The 12487-nt window shown below is 36.3% G+C and overlaps 1 protein-coding gene across 1 annotated transcript; it reads right to left on the bottom strand.

Moving 5' to 3' along the window:
- Positions 1-1515: 1515 nt before the first annotated feature.
- LOC136255188 (uncharacterized) lies at positions 1516-12467 on the bottom strand. Its single transcript, XM_066047909.1, has 9 exons — positions 12149-12467; positions 9657-9904; positions 9420-9604; positions 9240-9326; positions 8621-8760; positions 6228-6449; positions 5882-6166; positions 2799-2991; positions 1516-1993 (listed from the first exon to the last, which is right to left on the bottom strand). The coding sequence occupies exons 1-9, from the start codon at positions 12465-12467 to the stop codon at positions 1516-1518; spliced, it is 2157 nt and encodes a 718-aa protein (XP_065903981.1).
- Positions 12468-12487: the final 20 nt, after the last annotated feature.

The raw sequence follows: 12487 nt of genomic DNA on the forward strand, positions 1-12487 counted from the left end.
TCTTTTTGTTCCCACCATCCTGTCACGTCAAATCTAAACTTTTCATAAAGACCTAGTCTATAAAAACCGGGCATGTGGGTACACATATATCAGATGCATGGCTTACCTTTGTGGCACAGCCACCAGACATTTTACCCTCTAATAAGAATGTAGATGGCTTTTTAAGTCAGTTTACAGAATGTATAATATGTTATTCTACATGATCTTATAATCCTATTATGTGGAGTTATAGTTGTAGTTACAGTACATGGAGTTCCAATCCACGTATAATCCTATTACATACGTGAGCTGAGTTACATGTGACTCTGCCAACATGGTCAACTATATTATGCATTTTATTACCTTTCAGACCAAGCAAGATTCCAAACCAAACTTATGTACATGTATGCTTGCAATAAGTGCACAATAGAAATGTCAGATGTACCAGTACCTTGCATTAGTTTTTATGTTGCATCATTATAACACGTCATACTCAGTATTAATTTATGTATTTGCTGTCTAACTATGGACTTTACCTGCAATTACATCACAAGTGTAAAATTGGCTGCCATAGTTGTGGATGTGCTTAACAATTTGTATGGGCAACTATGGGAATTGGACAATTATATATGTCTCAGAAGATATCAAGCTCTAACCGACAGGTATGGCTATATGTAGAGACACTGTAATCCAAACAATTTTCGAAAGATACTTAAATGTATTCCCAAGATCCCTAGTTCCTGCTACTATCGTTAATATTTTATGCTAAATCGATTTACACATCAAACATGTATGGATCAAACCTTTCTTCTGTACCAGTAGTTATATTAGTGATCTGAGTTACACATGACTACTGTAGTTTAATACCTTTCAGGCCAAACAAGATTCCAAAGCAATCGTTAATGCTTTAACTGTATTCAGTCCTCTAGGATATTATCAAGAGTTAACTTGTGATGCTATACTTTAAATCTTTGCTTCCAAATTGTTACTAAATTCAATGCTAGAAAGAGTATTTTTAAAAATTACTTGAAGGCATACCTCCAGACCCTGGATAGCCATGGAGCTTGCTCTACTAGCATGCTTAGTATGCTTTGCACATGCATCCACTGTATTAGTATCAACCAGTTAGATACCCCATTAAATTTTGCTCCAGTTAGCACTCCTCCTAGGGTCTGCCCTTGAATGTATACTTCATAAATTTGGGCTCTGATTACATGACTCCAACATGATGTATATACAATTTCTACACAACAGTTTCTGAAAAAAAGTTAAGTGCACAGCTGATAATATGCATAAGCACAGTAAATCTGTATGGACACTCGATAAACAAGCTATATAATACTGAGTACTTATAGTTGATTTATTATGATCCTTGTTTACCAAGCTTTGCATGTATGTCTACCATATTGAACTCTAGTTCTCTACAACCATTGTAATCATAATTTATGAATTGGTGTCATATTGCACATGTATACAATTTCATAAATAAATACACTGTCATACAAACACTACCAAATAATTACAATACTAATCACATCAACTGTCAGTTGTCTTTGGCTTTGGAGCCACAACTCTTAATCCATTAGCATAGCAATAAGAAATATATTTGTTGCGACGCTTTATCATTCGGTGTAAAAAGAAATGAAAATGTGTCTTTGGCATGGCACAAAGTATCTTCTTAAAGCGGCTCAACCATGCAAATGTTTGCTCACATGCCATCGTATTCAAATCTGGTTTAGCTTTACGTAGGTTTTCTGAGCTATACTTCTGTTTACAGGAAGCATCACGATGATTTTTCATATGGAAATCATCAATAACTTTGTTCACATCTAACCAAATATATTTCAAGTCATTTGGTAGTGGTAGTGGTAAGCGAGAAACTCGCAAATTATTGAGGTGACACATATTATCATAAGATATGGTCAGTGTTTTCCAAGCATCTCGACCTTTAGTTCCAAACTGGCACACTAGCCACATCACCACTAACATGAAAACTTGAGCTGGACCCTCCGACCTACAAACAAAATAACAGTAACTATGTAATATGTGACCAGATTTGTAAAAAGAACACCTTTTCCACACATTGACATGTCAGTAAACAACTGCTACTTCTCTGCACTGGCGGTATGAAAATAAAGTAGGTTTAATCATGGAAAATAGAAAACAAATTTCAGCATTGATACAAAAGTTACAAAGTTTTAAAGTTCACAAATGGGTCAAATTGTATGTGGGAAAGTAGTACCTTTTTGCAAATACAGTCACATTTTATACAATAACAGCATTTTGACAGCTACCATGTGTGTACAAAGTATCAAGGGATGATAACCCCCATGTTATGCCTCTGGTGCTGTAGTAATGTTTTAATAGGATTCCCCGCAAAAGTGATATGCACCACTAAAATGTTTTGTCTAAATACCCCTTGGAATTAAAATAAGCAAGAAAGGTCACCAACTTAGTATATCTAAATCATATGCAGCTCTACAACAAGAAAAGATGACAACCCGGATTTTCCTCTGCCTGTTTGATCAATGATCCTAAGTTAGAGGCTCATAGATGCAACAAACGGCCACCATTTCAGGCCACAATGAGTGGCATGTACCCATTCTAGTTACAAAGAGTGTCTGTCTTCTGTGTTTGCCTTTCTTCTTGCATAGATACCTGCCCTACCAGCAGGACCATCTAGCACATTCCAAAATAATGTCCTTCTACTAAATAATTATGTACAGTAGCACAGAATTATAGTGAATCACAACATTCCAGTTATTGAAGTTCTGTGATGTGCATGCTTACTGTATGTGTTTGAATTTTTTTAATCTTACTTGTACAATGGTTGCCATCTTTCTATATGGCCTCCAGCACCAACACAAAACCATGTTCCTCTTGTCCACTTCTGTAGTGTGCCAGGTTTTTCTCCTGTGTCCTTGTTACATGTAGTTTTTGTTGCTGTCACTTCTTCAGTCTGGTCCACTGCTTTGGCAAATTCAGCATAGCTTTTAATACCAGAATCAGTTCCTGGATATTAAATTGATTTTATAATACATTTGGCCATTTAAGGCTACACATGGTATATCATAGTGCATTCACAGGTGTATTCACACACTATACTCATTATCATGTATAGGGAATTGAGGCACACACTAACATTAATGATATCTTATAAATATTTATCCTAAAAGTGATTGGCAGAGCAGCAAGGTAAACCACAATTTCCTACATTGTATTTTGACCTTTATTTGAAAAATGTTTTAACAAGCAAGAAAGTGAAGTCTGTAAATTGGAATTTAGGGTTTATTTTGCCACTTCAATAATTGCTTCTTTTTTGTTGCCTTTCAGGGTCAGATGTGTAGCTACTTGTATGGGCATCTAAGGCAGCTGCCTCACGAAATTTTGGGTGGTTCAGTGAATTGACAAACTAAATAATCTGTCATTTTATATTTATTCAAAATTTTCATAAACTTTTAATGAGCTATGCTATCTAGTTTACCCGAGATAATGCTGAGGGAAGACCTCAGAAGTAATTCCAGATAGGCTCAGAGGTTTTAAGTTGTCATACAAGATCAATATACCCTAATAGAGCAGTCTGTCTCATCAATTAAAAAAATTCTGGCTACATCCTTATTTTAGTTTTTCATTCCTTTTTAATGATTGTTCTAATAGAATGACTGCTAAAGTCGTGTTATGGCAACTGCTTCACTAGGGTGTATCGTTCTTATGTAATAATCTGGATTAAACTCTCTATTGAAGCATGATTAGTATTTGACAACTTTCGTCATAAATTTTAAATTCACTGAAGCCAAGCAATTTATATAGCTAGAGTTGTACCTTCTGCATATGTATAATTTTAATCTAGGTATCTCAATAATTATCTACACTATTATCATGTGTACCTGGTTGATGGAAACTGGTTAATTTGTTGTATGGCTTAACCCATACAGGAAGACGGAGAAAGCCAGGAACAAAAATAGTATCAGACCTAAAATTTACTTTGCTTTCAACTAAGAGTAAATTACTGGGACTCGATGTAAATATGGAAATTATGTCACGTGTCATTTAGCTTCTAGTCTTTCAACTGCTATACTTACCTAGATTCCAAAATCAACTTATGTAGTTTTGTATAATTTTAATATTTCAAATTCAAGAATGCCTCAAGTGTTGATGGTTGTGATAAGTGATAGATGGTTGTATTCAGTTTTTTATTTGAAATGGTTTTGTTATTAAGGATTTGACTATATTTGTTTTGACTGCTATTAATGCTTTAAAAATCCTACCATCTTTTAATGTTGGTGCAAAAGCAACTATATGGGGTTGCAGATCCCATGCTGAAAAATTTTAAAAATCCATGGGAAAAGTTGTGGCATAGAGATTTTTAATAATTTTAGTATCAATTTGAATTCTAAAACTTCTACAGCTTCTAGGGGTGCAACATAGGTGCAACTCCCAGACTCGTTTGAAATTTATTTATTTACAGCTATATATATATATATATAACAATGTTCATGCTGTCCCACCTGTATGTCTGGTCTAGAATTGCCAGTGTTTGACATCATGAGTTGTATAAACAATGCTAATTTACACAGTACATTTAAGTCAACAGAACAGAATGATTATGTTATTGACATGCATAGGATAGACCTGTCCAGCCCACAACAAATATGCTTGCAGCACCTTTGCATATGGTGGGATGCCTGTTTCACACATTACAGCTCAGTCTAAAGCATTCCAGAACATCATTTACATGTAGTACTTTGTCAATAGCAAGTTATCTTGTTTATCGGCAAGTTACATTACTTAATGCTTTGTCACCTACCCACCAACCCTACTACTTCAGTCAAAAGAAAAAACCCAACCTTTCAGTGATTGACAACTGACATGGGATCCCAGTTTGGAGGGGCACAGTGTTTATTGCTTAAATTAACAGTAATTCTCAAGGAGATGACAATCTCTCAAGGGGAGCAATTTTAATAAAGATATTGCTGCAGCAACATCATCCCACCTCCTTTGCCTAAGAGATTTCACATGCCCCAGTGAAGTCCTGGGCTTGTCCAATTTATCACCAAGTTAGCTTAATTACATAAGCCATAACCATGCAATAGTTTTACTGGCCTGCCTAGGATGCATGTGAGATTGTGATGCTTGCGTGGATGATGTCATTTGGGTCAGGGGCTAAAATAGCTACTTTTTACAACTAGCCCAACTCGAAACCAGAGGGAGAGAGAGGCGCTATATTACACAGAGGCATAACCAGAAGGTGTGTGTGTTTTACAACTACAACAAAAAGTACTGGTAGCAGGGGTCTGGGGGCCCAGCTGTTGAAAGACTTTGAGCATTTTTATAGTACAAAAGTCAACTTGTTTCGACTTTTTATTTTATTGAGGATGTGCCAAACACATGCACCCTAGTGCATGATCATTATATGTGAGTCTATTGATTTCATTCTAATACTGCAGACTACAGTATGTAGTATGTGTAAACTCACCCCTATATGATAGGTGCAGGTCAGGTTTGCTACACGGTTTATATAAACTGTTAATACAATAGACTTGAATGATTTAGTTGAAAATAGTTATTTTGAGATTGGGTATTTTTAAAGTGAAATGTTATTTACAGTAAACTTTAATGATCTGTGCTAATTTTGCCTCACATGTACATTTTACAACTAGCCTATTCATCATTTACAACTAGCCAAAGGTCAGTTATAACTAGCTTTTTGGCCACAAATAGACCCCTTTTTTGCGGTACTCACATGTGGCTAGTATATGAAGGTGATGAACTATATGTAAATAAGGAAAGGAGTAGTAAGTCTAGTGAAAAGTAGTAATGTTCAAGCATGTATGCAAGAAACTACCAATGTATCATGAAGAGTTTAATAACAAAAACTAAAGACAACATTACAATGACATACCCTGACATATTGCAGCTGATTGAACTGATACATCAACATTCTCTGAAAAACATTGAACATGTTTTTTGAAGTTGAGATATTCTTTTAACGTCACAGGAACACCTTTCTTCTTCATCACCTCAGAGTGCTCAGAGCAAAAGGCATTTCCAGGTAGAGGTCCATTGGAGCATGTTTTAACATAATTTAGATTGTTGGAAAATGCATCTTCGCTTTTATCAACATCAAACATGCATACAGGGTAGTGCAATTTCCAATTTCCATCAATGGCCCACAATTCTCCACATCCTACAGTTGAAAAATATGTGCTATATACATTAAACCAAATGCATACTGATATATTTCTGACCTCGTTTTTTGCATTCATCAGAGCAATTTTCATGTTTATAAACTGAATTGGCCCTTTTTATGTCTACTTCTTCCATGTAATTTTCTTGGGCTTGGGGTCCACTGAAAATATAACTACGGTGATTCTCTTCAGACAATTCTTTTTCGATTTGATGTGTCCACCAAGCACTTGCTACACTCTTGCGGTGCAGAAGCTGACTAGTCTGTTGCTCTTGGGAGTCATCTGAACATATGTTAAAAGGTTACAAATTGAAGAATGACTGAAAGTAAGTGCAATATAACAATAAGATGGAAGTTATAGAGTCCTATGAAAATCGTAGGATATATTCATTAATGTAAGTACATATGTGATGTAGTGGTGACAAAACCTAGAGGGTCTATTGCCTAGTGTGTGGTTGGAACTATATAATCTATATACATATACTGTATGCCACGCATATTTCACTATATCTTCTTACATACATATGCTAGAGTATCCACCATACATATCTAAATTTGATACGTTTACAACCATTTCACACAGTTTTTTTAATCGATACTCACTGCATGTATCAGGAAAGCTCAATTTTATAGTGGCAAGAGTGGGTGGAAGGGTGGTATGACATTTTACAAAGCATAAAAATTAAAGCACCATTTTAGGAATCGGTATGGATAAGCCAAGTTATGAGCCAATTAGTACTCAAAACCAGCAACTCAATATTTAACACCGTGAAACTGTACAGCCACACAGCCATCTCTTAGTTGACATATAAGTCCCAGGCAAAGGGAGACCTCACACACTGAACTTATTACTTTATATATATTATTATTAAAATGTGACCGGGCCTGCAAAACACAGGGCGTGTGGCCACATAAACTTTGTCCACTTTTTATAACTTTGCTGACTCATAATTTCTTCTGTCATTTGGCTATGGCTAAGCAATGTTCATCACTTATTGTGAATTTAACTGGTCATGTAATGCAAGTTACAGAATGAAAATATTCTCTTCCAGCACTGAGATATGTTTTGTTCTGTGATGAGATTAGTGCATGCCGACATGCCCAATTTTCGCAGGTCCGGTCAGATATTTTATTTCATGTATTCATTTTGTAAAGCATGACGGTAAATTCTACACATACATTAAGCTCCAACTGTTTTGGAGATATATAGACCAGTATAATTGTCCTTACAATTTTATTTCACAGGGTTCCATTATAATATTTTATTAACAGAGGATGTCCAAAATTTCTAGGGAATGCTTTCAGACCTTTAGAATGCCTGTTCCTACCGGCTCATTGTCAATGTCGCAGAGCTCACACTACTGTCTCCAAGACTGAGCCAGTTGACCAAGCTGCTCACATCTGTCAACAACACAGCAGCACCAATCAACCGATTTTTGTCCACGTTGCTACCCCAACTGCTATACTATTCCGGACAACTGCTGCAGCTTAACTGACCATGCAACTGGCCCCAGCCAACCAGGCTGCAGTTGGCCACGGTTTACAGCCAACTCACATCACCAACTGGTTACTTGACTGACTCAACCTACTGTATGATTATAGTTTTCAACTGTAGTTGTGAAGTAAGAACCAATCTCCTAGGCTTAACTTTGTCATTGTCACAGCAGCTTCTTCGCATCTGCATCGTTCACTACTCACTCAGTGGTGGGGAGTACTGTGGCAACCAGCTACCAGGTATTAGCATTTGCTTACATCAAGAAGCCATTGAAGCCTATATCTTCACATTATAGACCCACATTTCTAGTAATGGTTCTAGTTTTCACAATGAGTTCCAGTGAAAATCTATATACCCCAGGAACTTGAGAGTTTGAAGCGAGGACCTGTTAAGTACACCAGTCTGCATTGATTGGGTTTTGCTGAAACATACACTGTATTTGCTATGTGAGGTAGCTCAAATCAGGCAAAATGTTTCATGCTGATCAAAATGGTACAAAATGGACCACCACTGTAAGTCACCTTATACGTACTGTAGTTAAACAACACAGATGCATACTGGTGCTGTTAATTTTCACTGAACAACTGATTAAATGATTGGAGATCATTGAAACTCTAATAATCGATAATACTAATTGATAATTGGCTTCCAAAAGTTTTACTGAAATGCACACCTATATTTGAAATTTTGAGTAGCTGTAAGAGCATGCTGAACAAGCTTATCACGATAAACTTAGCAAATCAGGTCTCAGCTATTTCATGTTTTTATCAATAAAGAATAGTTTAGCATACTCTGGCACAGATTTACTGTTTAAGAATTGCACCTTGATAGTAAGTATTTAATTGTACCGATTAACTGATTACGAACAATTATTTATGACCAATTAATTGGAGATACATTCCGTAGCTGCACAGCGCCAATGTACAAACAAATCATGTTACTATACTGTGTTAACATACCTACTGCATTTGCTCTCAAGTTTACACTGTTGTATTTCTTCAGAAAATACTTTAAATTAATATAATTGTAGTTATTGGTTTCCCTCATCCACTCATTGTATACTTCTGCAGATCCTTCAAAGCTTGTCCAGCAATGATGCCTGCATAATAATACAGTGTGCATTAAATTGTGCTAGCAATAATGAACTGCAGAAGCTACAATACTTCACATACAATTCAAATTTTCCAATCACATTTTTATACTGTACATATACAAAAGATTAAACTTCGGTTGGTTTTAAAGTATAGTCATGAAATAGCTACGTACTGTGAAATAATGTGACACATATTAAAGTTCATTTTGTGGAATACTAGTAAATTCATTGGTAAGTTTAAGGCTCTGTTTGCTTAAATATACCGCACATAATCATACTTGTTTAAAATATACAAACGCACATTTGCACATTTGAGCTAGAGAACACAGCACACAAGCTAAGACAATTCACATATGATTTTTGAATAACACTGTATTGCCATGGTCAGCAAATTTACATGCAGGATTAACATAGCATGTGGACCCATAAACTAGCTACATAACCAGTGAAAGGTAGAATTTGTAATGTACAGCTTGATAACTTACCCAGCTGAAGCCCATTTTTCACACAGAGCTCTTTCGATATAGCAAACATTAGATGCTTTTACCAGGTCATTTTCATTGTCATAAAATCTGTATGAAACATGCACAATCAAGTATCTAGCATCATGATAGCTCACACTCTAACCTGTATCCACCAAAGTATCTCCACCAAATGAGTCGTACCTGTAGTTGATACCACATGACTTACATCTTAAAATAATCTTCTGGGCTGGGACAGGGCCGCTAATCATATAACAGATGACAGTAATTGGATTGTGGTTGATATGCAGTGTTGATGAGCATTGCAGACATTCAGTACACTTAGGGCCAAGAAACTTGTTAACTGGTTTACCAAGTTTCATTGTTGCCTATAAAAGATTCATATCTGACATTTATTTAAAAGCACAAACTGATACTTACCTCCCACAGGATTCTTTCTGATGGCTTTCCACAAAGTTCTTTGGTGACAGATGGCAATGCATCAGCTTCTGCTAACAACTGGTTGATAGTAGAGACTTCATAACTAGTTGAAAAAATTGAATTCATTATGGTGCAAATGAGAGCAGCTCTGTGATGCTTGTAGGTTGTTGGCACATGTTGTGAAAGCTGAATGAGCAAAGTTGCTTGATCAAATTGTCCATTTTCCATTGAACCCAGTAGAAGCTTTTCTGAGAAATGGAAATAAAAATGTAATGATGTCTCCTGGCCTTACTGGTATTTATATAACTTATAATTAATCAGATCTGTGATGTCAACGGGCCAGGCAGAGGAGACTAGACACACATCATAGCCCTTACATAATGACAAAGTGATCATGAGTAGCAATTTCCTATGAGCAAACCACGGACAGTAGTGATGGTTTACACAGTTCTTATTGTTTTTCTTTTAGCTTATAGCTTTACACTGAACTTTTTCAATAAAGGATAAAATTAGCAACAAACAATTTAATTATATTTAAGCCTAAATGATGAAAATTAAAGGCTTTATGATTATTGCTAGTAAGCAGTTGGCTTTTGCAGTAATATCTGAGCTAAACCATCAGCATGCATTAGCATGCAGGTATTCCATGAGCTAAAACTGTATAATTACCTTGCTAGTTACAGACCCATGCTATAATGTACATAGATTAACACTACTCTATCATGTAGGCTGCATATCTTCACTGTTTAATTGCAGTGCATAGTAATGAGTTAAACACAAAACCTAATGGTGTATGTTGTGATTTATATACCAGTGTATGCACAAGAACATAAGCTAATCTATCCCAGAACAGCACATGGGACAAACACAAAGTAGATCAATATGTCTTTTAGTCCAACTCAGCATTGCCTGTGCTGATAAATTGTGGATACAAATGCTGGTTGATATGGGTGGGATTGATATATCGTTTGAGGTTAACACACTGGTACGTAAACACACTAAAGTTATTGTGGTTTGTTTTTTCAGGAAAGTAGCTCACCAATATGTTTTGAGGGCTCCATGCCAGGGCTGAAAACTGTAGGCCAAAACGTTGGTAGGTAAAACTGTAGTATAAAGGTGCTATCAAGAGAATGAGGAACTTCTTGATATGGGCATGGGTCATATAAGTAAAAGGTATTCTCTCTACAGTTAAGTGGTGAACATTATGAAATATTCATGAGTGTCCAGATCAAGCACCAAACTATTGACAAGAACTTAGCTCTATTTTTCCATAAATCTTTTCCTAAACCATGTTCTATGCACTTACCAGGGCTTATTGAATTATAGCCTATAGCCTACGTCTGCTAAAGTAAACTAGCTAGCTAGCTACTGTTTAATCCATTGAATAGAATAGGCAAAGTTGTAACTCAGTGCTAGAATGGACAAAAACGGTGTAACAAAACATATTGAAAAGAAAAGGTGCAACTAAAAGGCTAGCCAAAACAACAAAAAAAAACATTTATTACCTGGAATTTGACCGACATATAATTTTACTTGTCAGATCTGTGTACTACCATCATGCTAATATGTGAAATGTGGTTAACTTCACTGTAAAAATTGTTTATGAATTCGAACGCATGAGTAGGTTGAACGAAATATAATTGTGGCTTATCGGATAAATTTATGCTGCACACCGTTGGGTGTGAATGACGAACAACAGCAGTTAGAAGCTTCATTTAAACATCAAGTTGTTCCTGTGCTAGGCTGTTGCACTTGAGGAGTCAAGCTATTTACAAACTGCATGGTTGAATGCAGAGAAAATCCTGAATCCCAGGCTATGTGGCTCCGGCAAGTAGCGGGATGTCAAGCATGATCAACACCTGGAAGTCTGCATGTGCTCATCACAGTTTTCAGTACATGTTTCTGACTCCCTGCTTTACAGGCTGAGTGAAGCCTCAGCAGGCAGCTTGATTACTGTGACTTGTTTCTTGTCCCGACCACGTCACCCTTTATCTGGATTACATCACCTCAAATTTCATTTTTTGCTGTTATCCGTCACATACACAAGTAATTTGCTGTTAAGAAGGCTGCATGGTTACTTAACAGTATTGGAAATCTCCCTATATGCAGTTCACTGAGCCATAAAGGAGCAAAATGTGAGTGTATTCCTCGGAAGGCTTTAGCTAAGCTTTATAGTGATAGGTAGCCTGCTATACTGCTGGTTTGGAGTATTTTCTTTTATTGTGAATAATGAAAACGACCTCCCTCCCACATACAAATCCCAAATTGTGGATGAGCCAAGTTTTCCAGGCCTACTAGCTATAAACCTCATGAACTGTACTAACTGGCATGTACAGAATGCTTGAACTCATATTAAATATTGTATGCAAACAGACAGATGGCTTTTCTCTGTCTCTCTTATATATATAAAGTTAGCCTAGCTATATATTTATGAGAGAGAAAAGTCGTCTGTATAATTATATAGCTATATAATTAATTCATATTATATATACCTTTAGATTTTGTCTGTGGTTCACATTCCTGATGTTTTCTGGGATTTCTTTGGGACTGGGAACCAGGTGAGGCAACATCGGCATGATTACTAAATTCAATTGAGTTATCTACTTTCGTGCTAAGATATCTCCCATCCGAAACAACCATAGCTCCAACTTTGGCGTTACTCGAGTCCAATGCTGATTCGTCTGTATCATCGATTTGCGTGTCGAAGGATTTGTCGAGATCATACGGGTTATCAATCTGTCCACTATCTTGTAAAACGATTTCATCCAATTCCTTCACCAACTTTCGTTTCCTTCCTTTCCTGGAAGACATAGCTGAGAGCTCACCGCTAG

Source organism: Dysidea avara, chromosome 5 (assembly GCF_963678975.1).
Source record: "Dysidea avara chromosome 5, odDysAvar1.4, whole genome shotgun sequence".
NCBI classification, from domain to species: domain Eukaryota; kingdom Metazoa; phylum Porifera; class Demospongiae; order Dictyoceratida; family Dysideidae; genus Dysidea; species Dysidea avara.

Bases quoted from the DNA above. Each gene is read 5' to 3' on its own strand.
- LOC136255188 (XM_066047909.1), bottom strand. From the start codon at position 12,467: ATGTCTTCCAGGAAAGGAAGGAAACGAAAGTTGGTGAAGGAATTGGAT. The intron at 9,327-9,419 runs GTACGACTCATT...TGTTTCATACAG, and splicing joins TCATGTGGTATCAACTACAG to ATTTTATGACAATGAAAATG. The intron at 6,167-6,227 runs GTCAGAAATATA...TTTCAACTGTAG, and splicing joins TGATGAATGCAAAAAACGAG to GATGTGGAGAATTGTGGGCC.